This window comes from Gavia stellata, chromosome 41 (assembly GCF_030936135.1).
Source record: "Gavia stellata isolate bGavSte3 chromosome 41, bGavSte3.hap2, whole genome shotgun sequence".
In the NCBI taxonomy this organism is placed as follows: domain Eukaryota; kingdom Metazoa; phylum Chordata; class Aves; order Gaviiformes; family Gaviidae; genus Gavia; species Gavia stellata.
In genome coordinates, this window is record NC_082634.1 from 230,728 (window position 1) to 258,141 (window position 27,414).

General features: G+C 62.8%; 3 protein-coding genes across 3 annotated transcripts in view; 1 reads left to right on the top strand and 2 right to left on the bottom strand.

The window, feature by feature from the left end:
- Positions 1-1,377: 1,377 nt before the first annotated feature.
- Positions 1,378-24,519, bottom strand: ACTN4 (actinin alpha 4). Its single transcript, XM_059833181.1, is given in 22 exon segments — positions 1,378-1,536; positions 1,660-1,818; positions 2,562-2,642; positions 3,014-3,160; positions 3,480-3,659; positions 4,016-4,150; positions 4,448-4,630; positions 4,861-5,001; positions 5,102-5,210; positions 5,925-6,075; positions 6,256-6,403; positions 6,800-7,030; positions 7,138-7,230; positions 10,003-10,088; positions 10,420-10,501; positions 10,669-10,747; positions 11,133-11,220; positions 11,334-11,420; positions 13,954-14,073; positions 14,383-14,497; positions 24,345-24,467; positions 24,469-24,519. Coding segments are annotated over 22 exon segments (2,727 nt in total). The 5' UTR covers positions 24,499-24,519.
- A 615-nt stretch (positions 24,520-25,134) lies between these two features.
- Positions 25,135-27,001, bottom strand: EIF3K (eukaryotic translation initiation factor 3 subunit K). Its single transcript, XM_059833175.1, has 8 exons — positions 26,925-27,001; positions 26,507-26,605; positions 26,297-26,417; positions 25,964-26,038; positions 25,758-25,824; positions 25,551-25,628; positions 25,343-25,468; positions 25,135-25,228 (listed from the first exon to the last, which is right to left on the bottom strand). The coding sequence occupies exons 1-8, from the start codon at positions 26,981-26,983 to the stop codon at positions 25,197-25,199; spliced, it is 657 nt and encodes a 218-aa protein (XP_059689158.1). The 5' UTR covers positions 26,984-27,001; the 3' UTR covers positions 25,135-25,196.
- The window catches only part of MAP4K1 (mitogen-activated protein kinase kinase kinase kinase 1), a 7,207-nt gene continuing 6,774 nt past the window's right edge, over positions 26,982-27,414 (top strand). Inside the window, 1 exon segment of the mRNA XM_059833151.1 lies at positions 26,982-26,991. Within this exon segment, the coding sequence (XP_059689134.1) occupies positions 26,982-26,991 (10 nt within the window).

Below are 27,414 nucleotides of genomic sequence, written 5' to 3' on the forward strand. Positions count from 1 at the left end.
CCCCAGCCCAGCCCCACGGTCCCGTACCCGCAACAGCTGCTCCTTGCAGGGGATGATGGTGACCGTGCGGAGGAGCTGGCCGTGGGGCCGGGACCCCCGCCAGTTATGGGGCAGAGCTGGGACGGGGCAGCAGCCCCAGCCCCTCCGGACCCGCTGGCCGGGGCTTTTTGCTCCGTTTCACCCGTAATCTGCAAAAAAACCCCCCAGCGCCGAAACCTTCCGGGGACGGGGGTGCTCCCCAGGGGCTTTTGAGCCAAATTCCTGCCATTTTGGGGCCGGACGCCCCCCGCCTCCTGCCCCCCGCCCCCGCAGAGCCACCCAGAAGGAGAAAGATGCATCTCATCGCCCTTAAAAATCTGACACCTTTTATTGCCCTGTGCCCCAGGATCCTCCGAAGGGAGGCGGGTGAAGCCGGCGGCGCGCCGGGCCGCGGGGGTCCCGGTTGTGTGCGGGGGGGTCCCCCGGCCCAGGACAGGGGGGACGACAGCGGTGAGGAACGGTACAGTCTCCGTCGTTAACAGTTATCAGCAATATTTTAATTACATGACAAAGAAAACCGGTAATAGATGCTGCTAGGTGAATATATATTTATATAATAAATCCGTAAGTTAATAAAGTAAATAGGAACCTTCTGGCTTTCATTTAAATCTTAAAAGATCAGGCTTTTTTTTTTTTTTCTTGCTTTTTTTTTTTTCTTTTAAATTTTTGGTCCTCAGAAAAACCTGCTCCAAGGTCGGAGGGACGTGCCGGGGAGGGGGCCGCGCTGGGGCGAGAACCCCCCCCTCCCCGAGCCGGGGCAGAGGGGCCGGCGCTGGCTCCGCCGAGACCCCGTTCGGATTTTTCCGCTACGGAGAGGCATAAATTAAAGAGGGCAGAGGCAGGGCGGGAGGAGGGGGCTCCCTCGGAACGCACCGGCGGCCGTCCCGTTCGTCAGTTGAAAAAATAGAAGGGGTTTATATTAAAAAAAATAACCATCTGAGCCAGAGCTGCCGGGCGCGCCGGGGCTCCCCGCTCCCCTGCCAAGAAACCCGAAGCGACTAAAAGGTGAGACCCCCCCCAGCTCGCAGCCCGCCCTCCCCGCGAAGTGAAAAAAAAACAACCAAACAACCCCAAAATAAACCATTGCATAGGTACGTGGTCGGTATAATATGCAATAACCGGACGGCGGGGGCGGCCGCGGCTTTCGTGTTTTTTTTTTTTCCCTGCGACCCCCCCGGGGAGGAGAGACCCCCGCGGCCGGAGGGACAGCCGGTGCGTGTGTGTGTGTGAGTGTGGATGCAGAGCACGGAAAAACTCGGGGCGGGGGGCTTGGCTCCTGCCGGGAAGCGCCAGCGCTTGGTGCCGCCGCCGGCGGTGCGGGTGCCGCGGCGGCGGGGCTCAGAGGTCGCTCTCGCCGTAGAGCGCCGTGGAGAAGGACTTGTAGTCCAGGGCTCCGGGGACGGCGTCGGGGCCCTGGTAGGGCGCCATGCGGGCGATGCAGTACTCCGCCTGGTCGGGGGGCAGCTCTCGCCGCAGCTCCTCGGCCGTGATGTAGTTCTGGGGTGGGGGGGGAAGAGATGAGCATCCAGGCGGACCCCACCGCGGTCACCGGATCGCTCCGCGCCCTTCCCAATGCGGCACGGGCGCACCCGGTCCCCGGCCGGCCCCGCGGTGCCTCACCTTGTCCCCGGCCAGGACCTTGAAGGAGGCGATGACTTGGTCAGCCGTGTCCGTGTCGGTGGTCTCCCGGGACATGAAGTCGATGAAGGCTTGGAAGGTGACGATCCCGCTGTTGTTGGGATCGACGACGCTCATTATCCGGTTGAATTCGGCGTCGCCCTGGAGGGAGCGGGACTGCGGTGAGAGGAGGGCGCGCCAGACCTTTGCCGGGCTCCCCAACATCCACCTAATTCCCCTCGCTTGCCGGGAGACGGACCCCGGGGCTGGCTGGAGCCCACCGTGAGGCGCCTCCGCCGTCTCAGCCGCATGGGAAGGGAATCTCCCGAATCCTCGGGGATTGCCGCGGCACGAACAAGGCACCCGGCGTCGCGCCCAGCCTTCGGCACCGTCCCCTCCGGCCCGCAGCCCTCTGCCACCCCCGCTGCGGCGAGTGCCAGCCCCGGAGGTTCGCAGCGACGGAAAGAAGATCGGAAAAGGAAAAAGGCGGGGAAAAAAAAAGGGGAGGAAATAGCAGATAGCATACCAGGCTGTATCCCGTGGAGATAAGGAGAGCTCGGAAGTCATCGGTGTCCATGCTTCCCGTGCGCTTCTACTCCGAGAGGGTGAAGAGGAGGAAGAGGAGAGAGAGCCGCCGCAGAGACGGAGAGCGCATGCAGAGACGGAAAGGAAGAGGAAGGAAAAGCCGGGAGGGCAGAGAGGAAGGGAGGAGAGAGAGAGGCAGAGATTCAGTTACAGGAGGTGTTTCGGCAGTCGACAGGGGAGGGAGGTCGCAGGGAGAAATCCAGCACGGACGCAGGCGGAGGAGCGTGGAAGGACGGGGAGGAAGACCACGGGATGGGGAGGAAGAGAGAAAGGAGAAAGGTTAATCGTGTCTCCGGCCGCGGGGCGGCGAGGCAGGGTACCTGTCGGTCATTCTCCACGTCGTATCCCAAGCTGATGAGGCAGGCTTTGAACTCCTCCGGTCCCAGGGCACCGCCGTGGTCCTGCGCCGCGGCACGGGGGGGGCCGCGCCGACCGTCGGACAGCAGCGGAGGCGAGGTGGGGGAACGGGAGACATGCACCGGGCGGGGAGGGAGGGGGGGAAAAAAACCACGCCGTTAGTGGGACGCGGGCTGGCTGGAAGCAGGGCTCCGCCGCCCCCACCGTGTCCCGGGGCCGCGCTCCCCGAGGGGGCTGCATCCCGGCTCCGGTGGGGGGAATAATCCCGTGGGTCTGGCTCCTCTGAAGGAGCAGCAGCGGCTTCAGGGGGGTGGGATGACGAGGGCCGACGCGTCAGCCCCCTCCGCGCCCCCCAAGGGGAAGCCGACAGGCGAAGGCAGGTTTTGGCAGCGCCGCGCCGGAGGTCCCCCGGTACCTTGTCGAAGTGGTTGAAGGAGGCCCTGAACTCCTGCATCTGCTCCTGGCTGATGCCCTTGGCGTCGCGGGTGAGGATTTGGTTCTCCACCTCGTTGATGGTGCGGGCGATGGTGGTGAGGAGCTGCTCCCAGCCCACGCGGATGTGCTGGAGGTGGAGAGGAGAGGTGAGGGTCTCGGGGAAGGGACACCCGGCTTGCCGAGGTGAGGCACGCCGCCATGTGATGGCGACTTAAGGCGGTCAGGGAAGCAGGAGTCGCCGGACGGGACGCAGCTACCCCAGCGCCCCGACTCTCACCGGCTCCCGAGGCTCTATTAGAAGGGACAGAGCACCTTTGGGTGTCACCGAGCCCTCTGGGAGCACCCCGATGCCCGGAGGAGAGCGCCGAAGAGAGCTCAGCTCGACGAGGAAGGGTCAAACCTCTCCCTTCGCGATCCTCAAGCGCGGACGGGCGAAGGGCACCCACCTCCATGGTGTAGTTGGTGTGCTTGTTGTCGAAGATCAGCGCCTCCTGAATGAGCTGGTGCTGCTGCTCCAGCAGGTCGATGTTGGGTTTGTAGTCCACGATGCTCTGCTCGTATTGCTTGAGGTGGTTGAGCTGGTCCTCCAGCGTGCCGTTCATCTCGATGGAGATGCGCCCGATCTCCTGGGAGGGGCGAGGGAAACGATGGCAGCGGGGCCGGGTGGGGCAGGCGAGGAGCAACGCCACCAGAGCCGCCCGCCCGCGGCTGACGCGGGGCGCTGAGGGGTGCTGGCAAGCGTCAGCACGAGCCCCGGGGCGCACCAGGCTGATTTTATCAACGGATTCATGGCTTTCCGTCCTTTTTGGAGCCGGGGCAACGCAGACGCGGGGCAGCTCTCGCTCCGAAGGGAGGTCCCAGGGCTGCGGCTCTGCCTTCCCCAGCCCTCTGGACGGCAGATGGCACTCCAGCTCCGGCGGAGCCCACCGTCCGCCGGGATAACCACCGCCAGCCGCCCCTCCGGCACCGGCCAAGCCCTCACCTCCATCTTGGTCTGGATCCAGGGCCCCACGATGTTGGCCTGGCTGGCGAACTGCCGACGTAAATGCTCGTTGGATTGCTGCTTGCTCTGCTCGTCGAGCAAGGCATGGTCCCTCTTCGGCACCAGCTGCTGGACCTGCGAGGAGAACGGGACAGTGCTGGAAGACCCACGGGCGCACACGGCAGCGGGGACAAACCCTCGCCAGGGTTGGGGGATCGAGGCATTCGGAAAGGCGGCTACGGAAAGGCACGGCCGAGAAACCCACGGTGCTCCAGGCACAATGGGAAGGAGCTTGTGGAGCATCCGGCTGCGGAGGGAGCAGGAGCCACAGCCCCACAGACGATCCCTTCATTATTATTTGCTGGCACGCTAACAGACGGCCTCGCGGGCACTTCGGCTACACGTGGTGCTGATGCTGGAGGCGGCACTTACCCGTTCCCACTTGGAGTTGATGATCTGCGGGGTGACAGAGGTGTAGGGGTTGTTCCCAGAGAGCTTGATGCTGTTGAAGTCCGCGATCCGCTGTGCTTCCCTCTGGATGCCCAGGATGGCCTCACGCTCCTTGTCGGCGTCAGGCAGGGTGGACTTGAACTGGTCGTGAGCAGCGATGAGTCCCTGCAGGAGACGGGATCCGGGTTAGAGACGGGAGCCAGGTTTGGGGAGCTGCTTTGAGAGCGATTTTATACCCGCTCATCCTTCCCCCCACGAGAAGCTCCCTGGATCCTGCAGACCCCAGAGCTGGCATGAAAAATGGCCGAGAAGCCGCCTCAAAACAGGAGACGAACGTCTCTGCAGAAAGCTGAAGGCCACAGAGCCTTTGCGCCTCTCCTCCCGCGGCCTCCTACCTCGATCTCCTCGATGGTGTGGACGATGAACATGTCCTGAAGGTCTTCCATGGCGCTCTCCATCCAGTTGTTGAAGGGGGCTGCCCTCTTGGCGTACTCCAGGTGCAGCTCGTCGATCGTTTCCAGCTGCTTCTCCGTTTTCTGCACGTGGCCGGGAGGAGTTAGGAGCGGAGGAACCTCGCCACGGTGGCCCTGTCCCCATCCGCGGCAGGGAGCCAGCAAGGAGACGGGTTGCACTTACCTCGAGAGCCTCTCTCCTACTGTGGGTCAAGGAACCCAGAACATCCCACTGGTCGCAGATCTTCTGGCACCGAGCGTTCACGCTGGGCGAGTCGTAGTAATCCAGCTCGCTTTAGCAGGGGGAAGAAATGCAGCGGGGTGAGGATGCGGGGGGACGCAGAGGTCGGGGCTGGAAGGGACCACGAGAGCCGCTTCGGGACAGGCTAAGCTGCCCGACGTCACTCCTGCCCTGCGCCATCCCGACGCCAGGACGCGCTCAGCTACGAGCGGCCCTTCCAGCAGCTTTCGGAGCCCCCACCGAGGGGGCGAGCAGGGCGAGCTCTGCCGACGGCGGCACCGGAGCTCGTTAAAAGCCCAGCGCGCACAAGACCGGCTGCTGCCTGAGCCGCCGCGGCTCCTCAGCCCCTGCCCGGCTCCACGCTGCGGCGTTTTCCATGCTCCCGAGCCGTGTGTCCCCGTTTCCCAGTTGTCGGCGACTCGAGCCGCTGGAATAAGGGCTCCATTCATGGCTCGGCCCTGCCTTTGGCTTTCAGTGTACTAATTGTGTGCAAGTTTATCTGACTAGGAAAAAAAAAAAGAGCCGGGCTGCCCGGGCTGCCTTACAATAACCGTATTCTAGCAGCGGAGAAAACAGGAGGGGGAAGGGACGGGCAGAACAATAGGGGCACTGTGCGGAGGAGGCAGCCGCCGGCGCGGCGCTCGGAGGTGAGCCGCGGCCCGGGTTTTGCCGCGAGACCCCCGATACGAAGGGTTTTGCAGAGAGCAGGGGAGGAAGGGGCCGAAGCGCAGGGCGTCCCGGGGCGTTCGAGGGTGCGCGGACGTACTTGAGCTCCTGGGCGATGGCCGCGATCTGCTCCACGCGGTCCTGGTGCGCCGCGAGGTCGCTCTCGAAGGCTTCGTGCTTCCTGATGAGGGCTTTGATGTCCGACAGCGTGGCCGTTTCGTAGTCCTTCTGCTTCAGCATGGCCTCCTTGCCTGGGGACAGAGGAGCCAGGGCCGTCACCTCCCCAGCGGACGGTCCCTCCTGCTCCCGGAGGAGCAGGGCGACTCGGTGGTTTTAAAAGGGTCGAGCCACTTTCCAAGAGCTTCGCCGCTGTCAGGGTGACCCGCCTGCGATCCCCCTGCCACCCAAAGGTGCCCCCCCAACCCGCTAACCTTCGGTCCAGGCCTCGTGGATGGACGCCTTCTGCCTGAACTTCTCAGCCAGGTGGTCGAGCCGCTCCAGCCGCCTGATCTCGTTCAGCAGCCATTCCTCGTAGCCCTTCTCGGCTTGCTCCAAGTGCTGCCAGCCGTTATTGATGTCCTGGGGACAGGGCAGAGGGCTTCGGGCTCAGGGGTCCGCCGGGGTGGGAACGACCGCTCTTCCCCCACCGTCTCTCTACCGCCCGTCCGCCGCCGATGGCAGCGGGGTCCCCTCCTCCCCACGCCGACGGCAGCAGAGGCGCATGTCCCTCTGAAGCGGTTTTGGCCACTTCGGGAGCCCCGTCTTACGTCAGCGCAGGTTTTGGGAGAAGGTGAAGAGGAATCCACCCCCAAACCCCCTCTGGGAGCACAGGAGAGCAGCTCCAGCTCCGCTGCTCACAACCGCAGCCTTAGGAACGGGTGGACCCCATCAGCGGGGTACCCCCTCCCACCCCATCACCCCCAGATCTCCCAGCTCCACTCCCCGCCGGCGCAGGACGCTCAAGGAGCTGCTCACCGAGACCATCTTCCCCTCGGAGGGCATGAAAGCAGGTCTGTTGCTCAGCCGGAGCTTCGTCTGCAGGGTGTTGAAGTTGATCTCCAGCTGGCATTTCTCCTGCACTTTGGGGGGCTTGTGGACGCGCCGGTAGTCGCGGAAGTCTTCCAGCTTCTGCTGCATCTCCTGTATGGTCTTTTGCGGGCTGCGGTCCTCCAGCCAAGGGATGGTGCGCTTGATCCACTCCAGCAGCTGTGGGGGGAATGGGATTTGATGGGTGAGAGGTGGGGAGCGGCAGAGGGAAGCTGGTTTTTGGGGAAACGGGTCTCCCCAACCCCGCCGGTGACGGGGTGGCTTACGTCGGAAGCGAGCTTCTCATAGTCTTCCATCAGGTGCTCGTTCTCCTGGTTGACGGCCAGCACTTTGCAGATGCGGTTCGCCGCAGTCTCGGCCTGGAGGGGAAGAGCAGGACGAGGGGGGATTCAGAGCTGCGGAAGGCTGCAGTGTCCCAACCCGCACATCCCCGTCCCAACCGGACCCGTTCTGCCGAAGCAGCGCTCCGTCTGGCCTGGGAGATTTGGGAGCTGCAGAGGATCCCCTGCCGGCAGCCCGGCTGGGTGCGGAGGATCTCCGGGCACCGTGCAGGGGAGAAGCAGCCTGGCCTTGAGGCTGCGGAAAGCCGGGCTCCCCGAGACCGTCACGGGCCACTTCCCGCTCAGCTCCAGCATCGCTACCTCTGCACGAGCACCGCGGGTCAAACCTCACCACTGGCTTCGTGGGCAAGGCGAACGCGGCTTTCAAGTGCCACAGCCCTGAAGCGCGCGGCCACGGCCACGCCGAGCGTGCCACCATTGCGAGCGAGACCCGTGCTGCCCCGGTGTTTTTCCTTCCCTGCTCTCTATCCGGAGCCGCGCTGCCCTGCCGGGGTCTGGCGCTGCTTTGCATGGAGCAGGAGAAAGCCCATCGCATCCAGGCTGCTCCTCTTTTTTTTTTTACCCATTCTAAACACCATCCTTTGGTCTTCTGCTCTTCTATGAAAGCAGATCCTCTCTACACTGGGTGGGAAGGTGAGGAGGAGGCAGAAAAGATAAGCCTGGGGGATTGGGTACCTTGGTAGGCAGCACAGAAAGAGTCCAAGAAGAGAGGTTGAAAGCCAGACATCAACAGAAATAGTGGAGAGGGTCTACAGAAGGATGGGGAAGAGGAAAAATGAGTCGCCACAGGGGAAAAGTAAAATAAATAAACAAAAAAAAAGAGAAAAGCTAAGGCATTGGAGGTCTGAAACTGGTCAAGGAAAAGGCAGGAGGGAGATGGGATGCAGCACCGGGCCGCTCCGCCTGCTGCCCCGGGTATGGCTTAACCGCGTTAGCCACGCTCCCTGCTGAAACCAGGCACTGCCGCCTCCGAGCACGGCGCAGAAGAAAACAGCACGTGCTCCCGGAGCTAATCGAGGCCAGCTGATGAGGAGGGCACACCGGCTGGGAGCGGACCAGCAAGAATAAAAACCACCGGCCAGGCTGGGATTTGCAGCCCTCCAGATGCAGGCGGCTGCTGCTGCTGCACGGGGGTTGACACAGCCAGTAAATTAACCCCAACCTTCATTAACCATCCCACAGCCGCGCAGGACCTCAGGCCAGTGTAAAACACGCGACGCCAGCGTCGGCAGAGCAACCGTTGGTGGCGGAGCCGTGCAGAGACGGGGTCTCTGCCTGTTGGGTTTACCCTTTCGAGGGCAGCGGCTTCCCAAAGCCACGGGCAGCCCGTGCTGAGGGGTCAGCCGTCCTCGAGAGCTCGGCGCTGGCCACGCTCGGGGGGCTCTGACCACAATTCGGCCGTGCGGATCAAGACCTGGACTGCTCCTGCACAAGCTGAGGCTCAGCCCCAGCTCCTCGCACGCCGACGGCTTTCTCAGCCACCAGCCGTCCAAGAGGCTCGTTTGTTTCCCGAATCCTTCCGATTAGCACAAAACAATAATCGCCGATCCGCCTGAAACAGCGATGCCTCTTAAACGCACACGCTGCGCTGCGAGCCACCCCCATTTTGGGTCTAATGTGAGATGTTTAGGAAGGAAGGAAAGGAAAGGGCAGCTAAGCGATGGCGCTGAGCGAGGAGGCAGGGCAGGAGCCCTCCCCAGACACCCCACGGTGACAGGCAGCACCCTGACACAAGGACAGATTCCATGCCTGGCTCTGAGTGCTGCTCTAACGAGTCTCCCTAATGAAGGTCTCAGACTGGGCTGGAGGGAACACCGGCCCCGCTCTCCCCAAGCCCTCGGGTAAAGCTGATTTAAGACGTTGCCTTGAGCTCCCGCAAGCCCGGATTGCGCTGAAGGGCTGCATCAGAAAGCCGGGTGGCGGTGCAAACCGGGGCTCGGGCTCTTCTCGGTTTACCCAGGTTACCGCCTGCCCCGTACGGTGACAAAAGCTCGGCTACGCTAAGCCTGGAAAGACGTTCTCCAGCTCAGGAGCCAGCCCGGCTCTCCTCCTGGACGGGGGCTTACAGTTTGCCCTTCTCCCGAGTGAAGCGGAGCTAAAGCCAGCCCCGTTTTTGCGTTTCCAGAAGCCGTGCAGCAGCGCAACAACCCTCGGGAGACTAAAGGTGCGATGTTAGTAGCGGCTTGACCCAAGCGCGCAGCTCCACCCGGCAAAGCTCACCTTCTGAGCACCCGAGAAAGCGTGGTAGAAGCAGGAAACGTATGTCATGATGGCCTTCTCATCGGGCCTGAGAGTGCCTACAATATCTGCGCAGAGAGAAAGGGAGGAGAGAGGGTGAAGAAGCAGCACGGGAATCCTCAACCCCCCTCAGGCATGCAGCGGAGGGGAACAAGCGCTTGCTGGGCCCTGGGATCCAGACCAGAGCTGGCTGACGGGGTCATTTTTGCTGCTACGCTTCCCCTGCTTAATATCTCAGCCTCTTGCAAAGTGCTGAGGCTTCGTTTCGAGATAGAGCTGAGCTCCCAAGCCTCGTGGGGCAGCTTCAGGAAGCTCCTTTCTGCCCCGGGTTAGCGCCGGGCTGGTGCTCCGCCAAGCCCTTGCTGCGCTGGCACCGCATTACAGACAGATTTGGGGAAAGCCGAGCGGCTTTTTTAAACCCATGTGAACGAGCTGAGGTCTGGTTCCCAAGTCAACAAGAGACAAAACGGCCATCTGAAAGAGAAGTCGCATGAGTGTAGGATGCTGCAGTCGGAAATGTTACAGCAAGATGGACACAGCCGCCTCCGGTACCTTCTGAGCCCCAGAAAAGGCATGGTAGAAGCTCGACACATAGGTCATGATGGCTTTCTCGTCGGGGCGAGCTGTGTTGACAATGTCTGCAAGTGAACAACAAGGGTTAGATTGAGAGGGGGACGTCCAGCGCCTCTGGCACAAGCCAGGCTCGCTCTCCTCCACGCTGTGCCTAGGAGCCAGCTCCTCTTTAGGCTGGAATCCCACAAACAAGCAGCTCTTAAAAGCCAGATAAATACACCTGTACGGGCAGAAGAGCGTGTTAAATACGGTCCCCTGACGTTAAACCACCCCAGCTCCGAGCGAGGCTGGCCGCCGGCACGCTTCCTTGGCGCCCGGAGTGGATCTTCCATCGAGGACGTGGACGACGTCACCCTTCGGCAGCGCGTTACAGCTGGAAGCACCCGGAGAGCTTACCCTCTGCGTCCAGCATCTTGGGGATGTCCAGGTACTTCTCCGCCACTTCGAAGGCGTTGTTCAGATTCGTCACGGGGTCGTCCTAGAGAGGGGAGACGAGCTAATGAAGAGGGCTGGCGGCCGAGGGCTGCACAGACACCTTGCTGAGGCAGTTAAGCAGATGGACGGACAGCCACATTTCTCCGCCAGCTCAAAGCTCGGTTTTTAGACGAGAAAAGCAGCAGAGACTGTGCTACCACCGAGTTTTACCTTTCTGAGTTTGTCGTATTCGATGAGCTCAGGCCTGTGTCTGTGGATCAAGGCGTTGAAAGCAAGACCGTCTTTCCAGCTGCAAGAGAAGAGGGGAGAGTGAGATCCCTGTGCCAGCACGGGGCTTAAATTCACGCACATGGGTCCCCCGACATCCCTCTCGTCCACCCCTCCCCAATTCACTAATTTACAGTAGAAGGGCCAAGATGAATTGTGCATCTTCCTCTGATCCTGGAAAACCTTTCCGGGAAAGGCAGCCCGGAGAAGGGGCAGATAATTCAGGCAAAACCACAGGAAGAAAAGAAAAATTAGGACGAGCTGCGTTTTCCCCTTCCAGCCACGCTGAAAGCTTCGCCACTGAGTATTTCAGAGGAACCTCGAAGCCCAGGGGAGCAGCACTAATGCCTCCTGCAGCGCGTGAAGGAGCGGATCTCGGAGCCGAGGCGGCCGTCGAGGAGGATTACCTGATGTGGAAGTTCTGCACGTTGACATTCTTGTAGGGAGCCGTCTTCCTCTGACACCACAGCAGCAAGCCTTCCTTCGCCGAGGTCTCTGCGAAGGGACACGGCAGCTCATGAACCAGCCGGAGCAGCCTTGCCAAGCAGGACCGGAGAGCGGATTCGGCGTGCGATACCGCCTACGGCGCAGGTATCCCTGCCCCTTACCTTCCACCGAGATGTCCTGAATGGCAAATCTGAGGATGATAGTCCAGATCATGCCCAGAGTCATCTTCGCGTTGCCATCGACGATCTCTGAAAGCCAAAGGGAAAAAAACAGACGTTCAGCTCCCTGCGGCTGGAGGCAGCCAACGTCCCTTCCCATCTACAGAGGAATTCCAGGAGATGCAGGAGCAGGGAGCCAGCGGAGAAGGTCTGCGGCTCTCCAGCGCCTCATCGGGAAGCCGAACGCTCCGACTGCCCCACGAGCACATCCAGAGAGACGCCGATTGCTTCGCAGCTCGCAAGGACAGGCCGGGAGCTCATCAAGTCTTCAGGAGAGCAGGACCTCAGCGAATGCCGCCGGCACGCAGGCAGCACGAGGAGCTCCTTCCCCCGTCCCCGCTTTGCCTTCGGAGGTGGAAGAACAGGCAGGAGCTGCCGGAGCAGCACCCTGGAGCCCAGATTTGGGCTCGCCACCCAACCTGCCCCACACTGATTTCGCTGCACACGTTCGCTCGGTACATCGGAAGCTATGAGACGACCCCATAACGCGCAGCTCGCTCTTCGCCCACGACACGTTGGATCCTCGCCCCACGTCTTTCGTGAGCAGGTTAAGTCCAGAATCGGAGCAAGCGTCCTCCAAAATAAACATTTCCAAAGGCAGTTTCGCGATGGTGGTGTTAACGCCCAGCTCCGCCTCTGCCGGACCTTGTGCCGGTCGCATCTTCAGCGGGTCCGGATGGTGACCTGCCGCCTCCCAAGCTGACGGGACAGCGCATTCAACCACGGAGGAGAACCAAAGCACGGTTCCTGAGGAGCTCGGGGTCGCACCCTGGCCGGGGAGGCTGGAAGATATCTCCTTGAACAAGCAGATGTGACGTTTCTCATCTCTTGAGCGACCCAAGCGCTTGTTTTGGGGGGAGGTTGAGGGATTAAGTCAAGATACTCAAAGAGCAGTTGCCTGCAGTGACCGTTCAGCTGACGCGTGGGAGACTTTGGTGGATAAACGGCTGTTGTAACCGCCACCACACCCTCGCATCTTGTGTTTTAATGCGGCACCAGTTGGAACACGCACCGGTTTCGGGAACAGGCAGTCTTCCCCAGCAGGCAAGTGATGCCAGCCGACAAGACTTCAAAGATGTAACCTCGGAGCGAGCCGCGGTCTTCCAGCCTATTCAAAAACTGGCTCTGCAAGGTGAACCGCTGCCAAACGGGGCCCCGTCCCCTGCAAAAACCACCCCGGAGCTCCGGGGCAGCCCTCGGGCTTTGTCAGCAGCACGTAAATCCGAAGGCGAGCGGTCCCGGCTGCTGTGCGGACCGGGAAATCCTCTCCCCCAGCCCCGGGGAGGAGCACGGAGACGTCCGAGCAAGGCGGAGGGGGACCTAATCGGCGTTTAACCCGCTTCTCTTTAGCTGGCAGGAACGCGGCGACGCCGCGTCCTCTCCCACGTCAAGCCGGCGTTTGCAATGCGAACTCTTCGACGTCCACGTGTTCGGTGCAAAGACGACGCCGAGCCCGTTCCCCAAGGCAAAGGACACGCTCCGCTTCGTTTGCGACCGGAGAAAAACTGAAGCAAAGGTTTTTTTCTGCTCCGTTTGCCCAGGTTGTTTTTTGTGAGGACAGACCAAAATCGACACAGCTGGGGCAGAGCCGGGAGCTGGTCCAGCCCCGGAGAACCCCACGACTGAGGAAAATCAGAGATCCTCATCTAATGGGAGGAATTTTGTTTTTTAAACCATAACACTTTTCCTGCCAGTATGAACACTTGGCGAGGCTCAAAGGGAACAGTGGGCAGAATGACTTGGAACAATGCAGATGCAAATATTTGGCTTTTCTAGAGACTTTTTTTTGACCCGATCACCGGTGGCAATCAGTCAAGGCAGCGGCCGGTACCCGTGCGATGAGCCCTGGAGGAAGCCGAGCCTTCAACTGATCACCAAACCTCCCTACCCACAGGCAGAAAATCAACCGAAACACCTTGGGATGGCTCCTGCGGCCTGTCCGGAGCTCGCCGCAGGAGACGGGGAGTTCACGCCTTGCCTAGCAAGCCTCGCTTCGTCCGGGCTTGGGGCACGGGCCGGAAGGAGCCACGCTTTTCTGCCGAGTCCAGCAAAAACCGTGTTGCGCAACAACTTCCCTGAAATAGCATTGACCTTGGAGAGGGCGACCGAGCCGCCTTTAACCTCCGAGCTCCAACGCAGCAAGCGGTGTGCACCCGCCTGGCGCTTCCCGGACCGCGTGCACCGACTCCCCTGCGGCAGCGAGACCGGCGGCGCCTCCCAGCTGACTCAACCGCGGACCGGTCCGCAGCCGCAGCGACAAACCCACGCCGGCAATCCGGGTACGCCACCCAGCGCCGTGACTCACCCACCGCCCGGGGTGTGTAATACAGCCTTCAAAATACCAGCTCTGCCGTGCCCGCTGCGGTAAGCCAGGCAAATCGTGGGCAGGCGTTGTCGGCACGTCGTTCGGGTGCCGGTTCCCTGCACCAGCTCGCGGTGTCACGCTGCGGGGCAGCGGGCAGAGACCGCAGGTCATGGTGACACGGCGGAGCCGGTGCCGGCAAACCTTCCCGCTACGTGGCGTGGATTGGGCCACCGAGACGTGCCGGAGGTCCGGACTCACCTTCAGCTCCTATAGAGACCAGCTTGACGCCTTTGCTGGCGATGAAATCGAGGGCTTTGTTCACGTTGTTGATTTTATGCACTCTCATTTTTCCCCGCTCCGGTTTTGGCAATCGCTCTCCTAGAAAGGAGAAGCCAGCGGGATTAAAGCTTTTTGTTTAAGGTTAACAGCAAACGAACATTGAGGAGGACGAGCGTTTATAGAGTTGAGGCTACGGGACAAAAGCCTTGCTTTGAGGTATATTTGCACATTAAAAAAAAAACAATAAAAACCCACCACCATCCCCAAACGCCGCTTTATAAACCTCGCAGGGACTCCTCTGTGCGTTACAATAGCGCAGGTACACCAGACGTCGACGATGAGGGGTAGGAGGGATGGGAGGTCGCACCAACGTGTCCTGCCCGGCAAAAATACGGAGCAAGGACTGACCTGAAATCACCTCCAGAAGCAGCATGAGCTTGAGGCCGTCACGGAAATCCTCATCGATGTTCTCTATCTGCGTGCCCGCCTTCCGCAGGTGGGAGTTGCACCACGCCGTGAACGTCTGCGAGGACAAGGCAAAGGAGGGAGATGGTCAGACCGGGGACCCCCAAGCTCTGGAGAAACCACCCCTCGCCGTGAACCGATGCACCGACTCCCCCTTTCCGGGGGCTGTTCTCACCGCGTCCCCCCAGGCTGGTGCTGCTTGTCCCTATCTCCGACCTCTCCCCCTGAGCCCACCTCTCCCCCTGCGCTGTTGTCAAACCCCAGCACTAAGGGTTGGTGTGTTATTTTGCGGAATAAACAGGGAAACGGGGACCCTGCCGGGAACAAAAGCCACCCCGTGGCACCGGCGGATCCCCGGCTCCGCTTTCTTTCCGGCAGGCTGCTCGCCGCAGGGACGCTGGAGACCCGTGGGGGCATTTTGCCCCGCGAAAGCTGCCGGACTCTGCCAAGCAAGCGGGAGGAAGGATGTCCCGGCTGGCAGCTGCCTGGAAAACAGGCAGCCAGCCCTGCCCGCCCACGCCCCGCGAGCCCGGGGGGGTTTGCAATAACGCCTTTGCCAGCGACAGGAGAGGTTTTTCCGCTCCGTCCCCCCGCCTCGGATGCTCGGCAGCAAATATTTGCTGGCAGCGGCTGGCGAAGGTCAAGACGTCGAACTGCAAACAGAACAGATTCCTGTACCGAGGCGTTGGGATGTGTCTTGGACTCCCCCAGGAGCAGGGCGTTATTCCCCGAAGGGGACCCAGCTCCCCTGCAGACCCCGGCCCCAGGTAATAACGAACGAAGCAGGTATTTCCCGTTGCTCCGCCCGGAGCCGTTAGCGCTGCCGAATTACGGCCTGAACTCGCAGCTCGTACTGCAAAAAAGCCGGAGGCTCAGGCTCCGGATTTGTGCTCATAGCTGCCGGCACCTCAGCTCTGCGGAGCAGCCGCACTCGGGGAGGGGAAATAAACCACCGTTAACCAAGCGGCAAAGTTTACGCCGTGAAATTGCAATCACTCCCGCTCCTGCCGCCTGCGGTCCAAGACTGTTATGACCCCACTGGCCACGATTCGGTTTCGGATGGTCCCGTCGCTGGCTCGGGGAAGGCGACCCAGATCCCCCCCGCCCCGTCTCCTTGCCACCGCAGCACGGCCGGGCGGGTGAACGGGGAGCATTGTTCGAGGCCGCTCGTGGGCTGCGGTGAGCTCACGGCCGGGGAATGCTGCAGTGACAGCTTTTAACGAGCCATTCATCCCACCAGGACCAGGGGGAAGTGTTTCCCCCCTGGCTCGGGAGCGGGCCGGCTGCAAGGGGGTCAGGCGGCACAATCGTGCTAAGCCAGGTTTCAGTTAAACCCAGACCAGGCTGGGAACCAAATCCGGAGGCGGCTCCGAGTTCGTCCCGTGCCGAGACCCCCTGGAGACGGCGGTTTGAGGAGCAGGGCTGGCTGCCCCCATGCTTTTAGGGCAGGATTTTAGGAGAAGGAACACCCTCTGGCCACCGTGGTGCCGTTTCCACCCGGCTGAACGCCGCAGGATCCGTGCCCGCTTCTCACCCGAGCCGGACGCCGGCTTCGCGGCGTTAGAAATACAAATACAGCAGGATTGACCTTAAACAGGAAAGCGGGGTCACCTTCACGGGGGAAATGCGGCAGCTCTGTTTCTAAAGCTGTTTTTGCAGCCCACGTCCCAGCAGAGACCGGGACAGCCTGGACCTACGCCGCAGAGGAGCAGCCCCACGGCACCGAGAGCCTGCCAGGCAGCACGGCGGCTCAGAAAAAGTCACCTTTCCTCCCCTGGGACCTTATGATTTGGCATGTCACGCCTCCGTGACTTGCCCCGGGCCCGCGGCATGGCTACCTCGGCATCCCGGCAGCAAGGAGAGCGGAGATGGCCGTATAAGGGCAGGAGAGAGGTAAATCCGCAGCCGGCGAGGGTGTTCCCGGGCTGCTTATCAGGACCTCACGCCCGTCAGACGTCCCTGAACAACCGCTCAGCAATGACAGCCGTCATACGCCGTTGCATGCCTCTGCCAGGCGTGTCCGGGTGTTGTCGCCAAACAAGGCGAGCTCGCCAGAGCGCGCCGCGATGCCGGCTGGGGGAAACTCAATGGAGAGACCAGCTGCGAAGCGAGCCCCGGCACGTGGAAAAGGCGAGTCAAGAGCTGAATCACGCCTGGCGTGGCAAAACCCACCCGTACGCAGCTGCTAAAAAAAAACCCAACCAAGCGTAAAAAACAGGAATAAAACTCCACCTCTGAAGGAATTTTTCCACTTTACATTTGGAGTGATTCAGCCCCGTCGAGGCGCTCGCTCGTACGGCTCTGGTTTTGCGAGGATGCCACTCTGCCTAAAACTATGAAACCGTGCGGCGCTGGGGCCGAGCCGCTGCCTGATACGTCAGGCTGCCGCTGCCGGCCAAGGAGCTGTCACGGCCGGCCGTGGGGACGGCTGCCTTTCGGCACGCGGCTTCCCCGGTGCTTTCAGAAGCCGCCCGGCGTGCCGAGCCGACGCGCCGCAGCCCCCCGGCTCGTCTGCAGCCCCGGCCGAGGTCCCCCCCTCGCTGCGGCGGCGCCGAAAGCCCGTGCTTGTTTCCGAAACGCTATGGAAACGGCCAAGGAGTTAAAAATAGTCGCAGAAAGCAATAAAGAGCCTTCGAGCTCTCCCAAAACCTCCCCAGAAGCTCATTTCCTCAAAAGATGACAGATCTCTTCCAAGTCCCATGAATTTCTTTTCCTACGGCTACCGGGCAGCCACGGCAGAGCCGTGGCACCGAGTCGGGTGCTGTTTGCCGGGCTGAGCCCTCGCTCTCCCCCTCTCCCAACCAGGGGTACCCGCACCCCCGGAGCTGAAGCTTTTACTCCCCAAGCAGGCCGGTGCCGAGATGCTCGGAGCCCGTTAGCTAAAACCCATCGTATCGACCCCAAAAAGCGGTTCGGGTGAGCGCTGTATCGGGCAGCCTCGGGACGGAGCCCAGCCTAGCCGGAGATGAGCCAAGCCTAACGAAGCCGGCTTAAGGACCGGCTGGCGGGCAAAGAGCAGCTTTCCCGCAGCAATGTGTTCCGAATAAAAGTTACTAAAAAAGGAGATTCCACACATGCTTCTGGAATTTCCTTCCCACGGAGGCGCTGGAGAAAACGCTTTCCAGGCATTGTATCAAAGCCGCCTTTGTCGGGGAGGAATAGGTGGCCCCGCACCTTCCCCGGGCGCCGAGCCCGCGCCAAACCCCCCTTGGCAGGGGGAGACCTCCCCTCAGCCCCACCGAAAAGCCGACTCTGGCACACCTCAGGGAAGGAGGATCCGCTTTCCTCCGATTTTACACAACACCTGGAAACCTTGGGAAAACAGGGGAAGGGAGGAGCGCCCCCGGCGACACCCGCCTCGCCTTCCCCCCCCACCGCCCCGAATCTGGGGGGCTTTTTGGGGGGAGAGGGGTTCAGCTGAGCACATCTTTCCACACAAGCCAAATTCGGCTTCGAAAAGCCATCGCAGTGCCGGTCGCTGGTCCTGCCAGCGAGACGCCGGGCTGGGGGCTGCCGACGGGAGGCTGCTTGCTGCGCTTGCTTATTTTTTTACCTGTCGCCCGCAAGCGCACGGGGCGGCATTGGCTCTGCCCGGCTCAGACGGGAACAATCCCGACGGATTTTTGCAACGTCCCTTCCTTTTAAGGCAAACACCGACGCGGACTTTAGACCGACTCGAAAACCTGACTGAAATCCTCTCCGCTGTCCTCGGAGGCCGTGGCACGGGCTGAGCGTTTGTTTACTCGGGGAAATTTATGGGCAGAACCCTATCGGTATTTTTCCATTAGGTCACCGCCAACAATAATCTGTCCTAAAAAAAAAATAAGCATCTTTATTTAGAAATCTACTGGAATAGCGCTTTTTTTTTTTTTAATTTTAAAATAGCGTCCTCTCTCCTGCGAGCGCTTTCCCTGGCGAGAGGGACCTCGATCGAGGCGACCGTGGAGCGATGAGCCCCGTAATGCCGCCAGCTCCCCCAGAGCGGGTTGCAACAAGACCCCTCGCGAGCGGCCGGGCGCTTTTGGTCTCATTTCCAGAGTTTTAAGCAAAAAACATCCAGCCTGGGTGCACGCGTCGCCAGCCTGAACGCAGCCACGTGCGTGGAAAGGGGCGGCGAGTCCCCGGGGGAGCCCACTGAGGGCTCGAGTGGGCAACGGGGGGTCCGGCAGAAGCCAAGGTACTGGGGCAGAGCCGTGGCTTCGGCCGCGCCGCCTCCCCTTAGTTAGGGCCACCAACGGGAAGCTCATTAGGGCAGGAAATCGTTCCTGCGCTCCAAGTTATCGGCCTGCTCTTAAGAAGTCGCGGAGACTAAACAAAGCTCTGGAGAAGAAACAGGCATTTCCCAACGCGTCAGGAAGGCAGCCGAGGGACCCGTCTGTATTAGCCCAGCCTCGGCCAGCAATTAGCGGGATCGCTAATTACGGTCGCTAGCGGCTCAGCTCGACGCTGAAGCCACTTTTCCTCCGAGGAGTGGCAGCTCTGCAGCTCAAGCAGAGGGAAAAAGTTACAAAAATCAGGAGAAATGCGGATTTTCTCTCTGGACGGGGAGAAAGGGGATGCCGAGGAGCAACATCTCCCATCCTCGGTCTTGCCTTCGTTAGAAGGGGTTCGTTACCGGCCGGGCCCGGTGACCACTGCCGGGCTTTGCCTTTCGAGGCGATGACCGTAGCATCCCGAAACGCCATGACGGGCGGGCAGCCACCGGCTCGGCACAGGCAGGGTCCGCTCCCGACTTGCCAGACGTTTCCAGCTGCTCGTCATTTCCCTCGTCGTGTGTTTTTTTTGTTTGGGTTTTTTTTTTCTTTTGGTTTTCTTTTTTTTTTTTTCTAATTTGCTGCTACCGGACGGGCCGGGGGGAGGCTGGACCACGGAGATTCTCCTCATTCTTTTCCCTTATTAGGCTCTCGGCTCGACCGTTTGGGGAGAAAGCAGCTAACTCGGAGGCGGACGGAAGCAGCCGGGGGAGGCACGGCCCCCCGCGGCAAACCCTCGCAGGGGTCCAGCGTGCCGCAACCCGATTTTGAGGGTCTGGGAGGGGTAAAGAGGCGAAATTCCTCTTGCTCCAGGGCTGGGTCCGAGCCGGGGCAATGCTGTCGGCTCCGGTGCCTCCGTTTTTAGGGGAGATAAGGGTGCAGGTGAGTCAGGGCCAGCGGGCGTACCCGCATTCCTGCGAGGACGAGGAGCTCCGCGCCGAGAGCCGGCACACCTCTCCTCGAGCCGGGCGTTGCCTGCCGAGCAGCGGCTCCGGCCCGGCTCTGCCAGGAGTTTGGCACGTCCAGAGATTCGGTACATACGAGCTTTACAGGAGGTTTTTCCAGCGGTGTGTTTCTTGGGCTAAATAGGAGCTCCTGGAAGAGCTCGGCTCATTAGATCATGGGAAATGACAGGTAATTTCTCTGTCCGTGCCAGCGCAGCCGGGTCCGGCTTTGCTGTATCCGCCGGTTTCCTCCCCCAAAACCAGGCGCTGCCACCACCCTGCCCGAGGTGGGAGGAGAGGCTCAGACACGGGCTGCAAACATGCCAAAAAACAAAGCAGAGATATTATCAAGCCAAAGAGACAGATGGAGGAATTAGCGCTCGTTTATACCACCGACCGGCACCCCTCATCCCGGCACCGCCAGAGTGGCTCCGAGGAGGAGCGCGGGGTCCAAAAATCCTCGTTTCCCCATCCCTGGTTGTCAGTCCTTCTCATTAGGAAGAGCCCGTCGTGTTTGGGCACCGTGGAAAGCCCTGGCAGAGCATTTCCCTGGCTCTTTGCGTAACCGGGGCGCGTCACTAAACAGGCATTAACGTGCCGCCACCGTGACCAGGTAAGTAATCTGCCGTCAAGGATCCAACCTGGGATTGAAAAGTTGCCTCAGCGGGATTAAGTAGGTGGATTATTGTTAAAAAAGAGAGCCAGGAAGCCTGAAAGGGGCTTAAGCGCAGGAGAAAAACATGCCCGGCCCCAGCCATCGGGACGAGCATCTTTACAGCATCGCCCCGGGATTTTTAGGTACACGTTCTCCTGTGGAAAAAATTGGGGGCGAATGCAACGTGGGGGCTTTTCTGCACTCTGGAAAAGCCATCTCCGATGCCGGGAAAACACCAGTGACAGGCTGATGGCGAGGAAAGCGGGGATGCAGAGAGCATTTTCCTCCAAAGGAGGGTTTTAGGGCGAATCCCACTCTGGGCACGAGCCCGAAAGCCGCGGCGCACGAGCTGGAGGGAGCTAAGGATGCCGGCGATGTTTTCCAAGAAGGTGGAAGCTCTCAGGGCCGGATGTTTTGTTTTTGGAGAGAAACCAAGAATCCCGCCGGGCAGCGGAGAAGCGGACACTCTCCCATCATGTCCGCGCTCTCGGGGGAGGCGAGGCGAAGCCCCCACCGCTCAGGACTGAACCCCTCGAGCCACTCTTTCCGCCTGTCCTCGCCATTCAACCCCGCTGCGGGCAAGACACCAGCCCCAGCCGTGAGCCCGGCCTCGTTAACACGCCGAGGTCGTTAAGCAGCACAGGGCAGCCCGAATCTGATGAGCCAGCGGCGGGTACAATTAACGACTCCAGCGCACGAGACGATGCTGTGAGAAGCAGGCGATCAGGCCGTGGGACGAGTATCTCCTGATCCGCGCTCGTTACCGCTCCGTGGGTTCGTTATCGCCCCGCGGGCTCTCAAGGACGCTGTATTTTTGCCGAGTTATTTTTCCAGTACCACCAGCATCGGAAGCGGGTGGAAGCCGGGAGCGCACACGTTTATTTAAGGCTGTGCATGAGCGATGATTTCCCTGTTTTTCCCGGTGTGTTTGCCGATGCCGGGAAGGAGGGACGCTGGCGGATCGTGCCCTGCTGTTCCAGCCACATAGCTGAGATTCCAGAGGAGAAACCCCGGGGACTGGACACATACCAGCAGCAAAACCGCAGCCGTTGGGATGGCTCCGCACCGGCACGCTCCGAGCGGGAACGTCCCTGTCCTTCCGCCCTGGCTGCCTTTCCCCACAGCGAGGGACGGGACGAGGCCTCGGTCGTTTCCATTTCAGTGCAGCAGATGTTTAAGGGATCTGAAGCTTGAAGCTCGCCGCCTCCTTCCCTTTCCAAAGTCAGTCCCAGCCGAGCGGGACGTTCGGCACGCCAGCAGCTTCCCCCGAGATCAAAAAGACACAAAACGGCTCCAAAAAAAGTAATTAACTTGAAGACGAGTGCGCTGGTCCTTCCGACACCCGCAGAGGAACCGTTCCCAACGTCGTCTATTCCTCCTGCGAGGATCAGGACTGACTTTGAGCCTCATCCTCGCCTTCAGGGAATCAGAGACGTTACAGGGAAGCCGGATCCCCAAGTTCCTGGAGTCGCTGGCGGCTTTCCGCTCCGGGCAGCACGTCTGTGTCTGTCCCCTCGCCCGAGGAGGAGGAGAAGACGAAGAGCCGCTGGGGAGGCAAACTCACCGACAGCTGCAGATGGAGAAGGGGAGGACGGAGAGGGGGACGTCCAGACCCGGGGAACGCTTCCGATGGGCTGAGTGCCGAATCGGGGGTGAGGGGACGGTGGGGGTTTCCAGCCTGTTAATTAGCCAGCTCTCTGCCCGAAGCTAACGAGGCCTTGCCTTTGAACCAGCTGGGATCTATAAACGCCAGCTCCCGAACCCCATCCATCCACCGGCGTGCCGGCTCACCCGCGCTTGGCAGCGCGGGCTGCGAGCCACGGCGCGATTCACCCTCCCAGCCTCACCCCCCCCGCCGAGACTAAACAGCTCCACGACGGTTCCACCGAGCCGCACGTCAGCCAAAACCCTCTCTAAATATTGTGTCTCCTTCTCCACGTGAGGCTGCGGCAGGGCAGGGCTGGGAAAGCCGGCGGCGGCTCAGCCCCGGCTCCTCCGGACCCCCACGGCCACGGCATTCAGCCCCGCCACAGGGAAAATCGGGTGTTTAGCACCAACAGACCCGAAAACTCGTTAAAACCGAGGCTGACAGCAAAAAAACGTACGTTATGGCCCCAGACTTGCTGGGAAGAGGCGGGTTGGGGCTGGCCGAAGCACCGCTCCAGGGAGGAGGCGGCGGCCTGGCACGCGCTTCCTTCGCCAGAAATTATGCCATTTAGCTGTGATGGTTTTTTTGGGTTTTTGTTGTTTTTTTTTTTTAAAAAAAAAAAAAACACCCACCGTAACTATGGCAACGGAAACCCAGCGTTCACATTTCTGAGTTTATACAGGTGTCCGCACCGGTGCGGCGACCCACGCCGCTCCTCCCAACCGGGGGGGCCCTGCCCTTCGGCCGGCCGCATCCCCCCTCGGCTGGCTCGTCTGCCTACGGGGTCTGCAACCCCCTCCCGAACCCCACTCCCTCCTAAATAACCTGTAATTAAGGCAATTAAGCAAAAACGGCAGGCGGCCACCTCGCTGCCTTTCCGCAAACGGTCTCCAATTATTAACCAGGAGGAAGGCGGCAGCAGGCCAGAGCTCCCAGCGCTCGCCGGAGGGACGGGTCCCGGCTGTGCCACGCCATGGCGCAGACCGGAGGGTCCCGGCGTTCGGGTGCGGTGCAGGTGGATCCCCTCCCTCTCGCCGAGACCCCCCGGTGAGGCGCTGAGCGTGCTGGGAGCATCGCCCTCTCCCCGCGGTGCCTTTCGACCTGCCCCTCCCCGCTGCTGCCTCTCCCCCCAGTGCCCTTTTATCCTCTCCCTTATTTCCCCATTCCTGTCCCAGGGAGCGGATCCTTCTCTACTGACGCTTTTACACTGAGGCTCTGGCGGCGCCTCGCTCCTCCGGCCGCCCCACGGCCCACGCTCTGGCTGAAGCTGTCCCCCCGGAGAGGGGGACGTGGGATTTTCCGAAGGCAGGTGTGGGGGAAGGCTGTTTTCTCCACAGCCCCCCCAGCCCGGAGCCTCGCCCCGGGGCGGCACCACCCCGGAGAGACCCTTGGAGCCGTGCTGTCCGTGCCAGCCCCCCCACAGCGCAGCCCCCGGGTCCCCCAAAGGTCCCCCCCTTGCCCAGCCCTACACACCCCCAGTGCCCCTCATCCCTGTCACCCCAAGGTGGTCCCCCCTGAGCATCCCCTGTCACCCCCTCCTTCTCCACACCCCCCCCGGCTTTCCCCTAGGACTCCCCCCTGTCGCTCCCCTCCTCCCAGAGCCCCCCAGCGCCTTATTTAATACCTCAGAGCCTGCAGCACTCAGGCCACAGTGCCCCCCCGCCCTGCCACCTCCCTCCCCTCCCACCCCCGGGAAGGGCCCCTCCACGGCCTCCCCAGGCCCCCCTTACCCCACTCTCCTTCCCCAGGCCCCCCGCCCCCTCCTCAGGGGCTCCCCCCCAGCACCTCCAGCACCTGATTCACCACAGAGAACACCCCCCCCCCCCCCAGTCCCTGACCCCTCAGGGCCCCCCCAGACCCCCCCCCCCAAGATCCTGAGCCCTCAGGGGCCCCCTCAGCGCCCCCCCCCCGGCCCTGACGCCTCATGGGCCCCCTCAGACACTCCCCCCCCCGAGGCCCTGACACCGCAGCAGCTCCCTCAGGGGTCCCCTCAGGACCCCGCAGGCCCCGACCCCTCAGGGGCCCCCTTAGGCCCCCCCCCCGGGCCCTGAGCCCTCAGGGGCCCCCTCAGACCCCCCCCCCCGGGCCCTGAGCCCTCAGGGGCCCCCTCAGACCACCCCCCCGGGCCCTGAGCCCTCAGGGGCCCCCTCAGACCCCCCCCCCCCCGGGCCCTGAGCCCTCAGGGGCCCCCTCAGACCCCCCCCCGGGCCCTGAGCCCTCAGGGGCCCCCTCAGACCCCCTCCCCAGGCCCTGAGCCCTCAGGGGCCCCCTCAGAGCGCCCCCCGGGCCCTGAGCCCTCAGGGGCCCCCTCAGACCCCCTCCCCGGGCCCTGAGCCCTCAGGGGCCCCCTCAGACCCCCTCCCCGGGCCCTGAGCCCTCAGGGGCCCCCTCAGGCCCCCCCCCGCCCCGGGCCCACCCTTGCGCTGCTGCTTCTCCCAGGCGGGATCGAGGAGGAGGTCGCGGTCCCAGTCGTCCTCCTGGGCCATGTAGTCGCCGTTGGGGCCGGGCCCGTTGCCGCCGTAGGGGTAGGGCTTGCCCGGCGCTGTGGTAATCCACCATGGCGCTGCGATCGCTCCGCTCCGCTCCGCTCCTGCCGCGCCGACCGGCTCTGCGCCCCCGCCGCCCGCCCCGCCGCTGCGCATAGCGCCGCGCGCCACGCCCGCAGGGACACGCCCACCGCCCTGCGCGCACGCGCGGGCACGCCCACCGCACGCAGACGCGCCCATCCCGCCCACCGCGTTGGGCGCCCCCCCCCCCACAACGGCGCATGCGCCAGCCGCTTCGCCCGGCCTGCATAGGCACGGCGGGAATCTCATTAATATGCAGATGAACGCGCGCCTTCGGCAGCCACGCCCCTGGCGGGGGCCACGCCCCCTCATTAATATTCATGATGGCTAGTAAAGCCGTGCGTACGCACTCCCCTTACTCCAACCCGCTCGCCATGAGTGTGCTTATTAATATTAATATACTGGGCGTGGCCACACAGGAATGCTCATGACTATGCATTGAGGGGCGTGTCCTCCCCGACAGCAGCGCTCCCCCCCTCCCTGCACCGTGGAGGGGGGAATCTGCCCCCCGTGTTCCCCCAGAACCCCCCGAGGGGCTGAGCTGCACCCCCAGGGCAGGGGTCACCCCCCCGGACCCCCACACCACCCCCCGGTCCCCCCCCGGACCCCCAAAAGGACGACAGCGCCGTGGAGGCTTCTCCTTTACTGGTGGAGCCGTGAGTTAAAAGGGGGGACGGTAAAAGGGGGGGCTCAGAGGGAGGACGCCATGATGCTGGAGACGCCTGCGGGAGAAGGAGGAGAGTGAGGGGGGCGTCCCCGGGCTGGGGGGGTCTCCCCTGGCTCAGGGGGGGCTCCCCAGGCTCGGGGTGGGGGTCTCCCGGCCCCCGACACCCCACTGTCGAAGTCGATCTTCTCCACGATGTTCTTGGGCTTGATGCTCTCCTCCTGGTTGCAGATGAAGATCCGACCAGGCTCCGGCTCCGTCCAGCCGTATTTGCTCATCCAAACCTTCAGCTGAGCCTCTGGGGGGGGGGAATGTGGGGGGGTTTCAGCCCCCATCCCTCCCCCCAGCCCCCTCCCCAAGCCCTCCTGTCACCCCCTTACCCGAGAGGTCCCCCAACATCTCGGCCAGCAGCCAGCGGTCGATGTGCTGGTACGTGATCCCCACCACGTGGCAGATGACTGCGGAAGGAGACCCCACATCAGCCGTTGGACCCTGCCCTGCACCCCCACGCCCCCCCCCGGACCCCCCCAAGCCCCCCAGGACCCCCCTCAAGCCCCCCAGGACCCCCCCCCCCACGCCCCCCTCACATTTCCTCACGGAGTCCTCGAAGCCGGTGATCCCATCCAGCAGCTCCATGTTCTCATCCAGAGCTTGCTGTGGAAGGTGTGGGGGGGGCAGTCGTTAACATCCCCCGGGGGCCTGGATAACGAGCGCTGGGGAGCGCCCCAACGCTGCTGAGGTTTGGGGGTGCCCCCCCCGGGTTTGGGGTGCCTCCTCCCGCGGCAGGACTCACCCAGAAGGACTGGAAGTGGCACGTCTCCAGCAGCTCCCCCAGGTAGAGGATCTGCCTGATGGGCCTTTCCTCCTGCTGGGGTCGGGGGGGGTCAAGGAAAATGTGGGGAGACAGGCCCAGAGCCGCGCCCCCCGCCCCACAGCTGCTCCCCCAAACCAGCAACACCCCCCAAGTCCCTAAATTTGTGTCTCACGGTCAACAGGGGTTCTGTGGGGCAATGCTACCCCGTCTCACCCCACCGGGGAGGCGGAGGGGGCTGAGGTGGCCAGGGCTGGGGGGTCAGGGCTGGTCCCCAAAAGCCCCCCCGGGCCCCCCCCACAGCGGGGCGGATACGTGGGCCTGGTCGATCATGCACTTGCAGAGGGTGAAGTCCGTGTGGGGGAGGTTGGTCAGGGCCTTCAGCAGGATCTGGGCCGTGACGGTGGTCTGGAAGAAGGCGGGGTTGAACTGGTACCTGGGGGGCGGGAGAGGGGGGTGTCGGGGAGGGGGGGACATGGCGCCTGCCCCCCCCCGGCCCCGGGGCCCCCCCCCGGCCCCGCTCACAGCTTCAGCACGGCCAGGTTGGCCTCCAGGTCGTAGGCGTTCTCCTTGGCCTGCGTCTCCACGTAGCGCTCCAGCGTGGCCAGGTTCTCGGGGTTGTACCTGCCGGGAGGGCGCGGCTGAAGCGGCGGCGGCCGCACACCCCACCGGAACCGCCCCCCCCCCCGTTACCGGCCCGCCCTGCGCCCGGTACCGAGCCCCGCCGCCCCCCAACGCCCCGCTCCCGGGGGCCCCTCAGCGCTCCCGGGCCCCGCTCCCCCTCCGGTCCCCCCGCCCCATCAACCCGCTCCCCCTCCGGTCCCCCCGCCATTACCGGCCCGTGAACCGCCCCCCCGGCCCGATCCGCGCCCCGCGCCGGTCCCGGCCGACGCCTCCGCCCCCCGAGCTCCCCGCCCGCCCGCGGACTCCCCCCCGCCCGTACCGGTCGATGCCCCGCAGCAGTTTGCCCACGTTAGCCCGCATCTGCTCGAAGAGCGCCATGACTCGCGGTGCCGCCGGAAGCGGAAGGGCGGTACCGGGCTCCGGCGGTCGGGGCAACTTCCGCTTCCGGCGCGGGCGTTCGCCGGGCATGACGGGAACGTGGAGGACTCGGCGCGGGGAGTGAAGGGAGGGTGCGCAGGCGCAGAAAGCGAAAGCCGAGAGCCGGCCGAGGCGGAGGCGGGTTATACCCTTGGCCCCGCCTACATATACAGACCCCGCCCACAGAGCCGGGACACGCCCACAGAACCGAGTCCCGCCCACGGAGCCGAGCCCCGCCCACGGAGCCGAGCCCCGCCCACAGAGCCGAGCCCCGCCCACGGAACCGAGCCCCGCCCACGGAGCCGAGCCCCGCCCACGGGGCCGAGCCCCGCCCACGGGGCTGAGCCCCGCCCACGGAGCCCCTTCCCAGTATAGGCGCGGGCTCTTGGCCA

Coding starts and splice junctions, on each gene's coding strand:
- EIF3K (XM_059833175.1), bottom strand. CDS start 26,983: ATGGCGCTCTTCGAGCAGATGCGGGCTAACGTGGGCAAACTGCTGCGG. Junction 25,825..25,963: donor GCCACTTCCAGTCCTTCTGG/GTGAGTCCTGCC, acceptor CACCTTCCACAG/CAAGCTCTGGATGAGAACAT. Junction 25,469..25,550: donor GATGTTGGGGGACCTCTCGG/GTAAGGGGGTGA, acceptor CCCCCCCCCCAG/AGGCTCAGCTGAAGGTTTGG.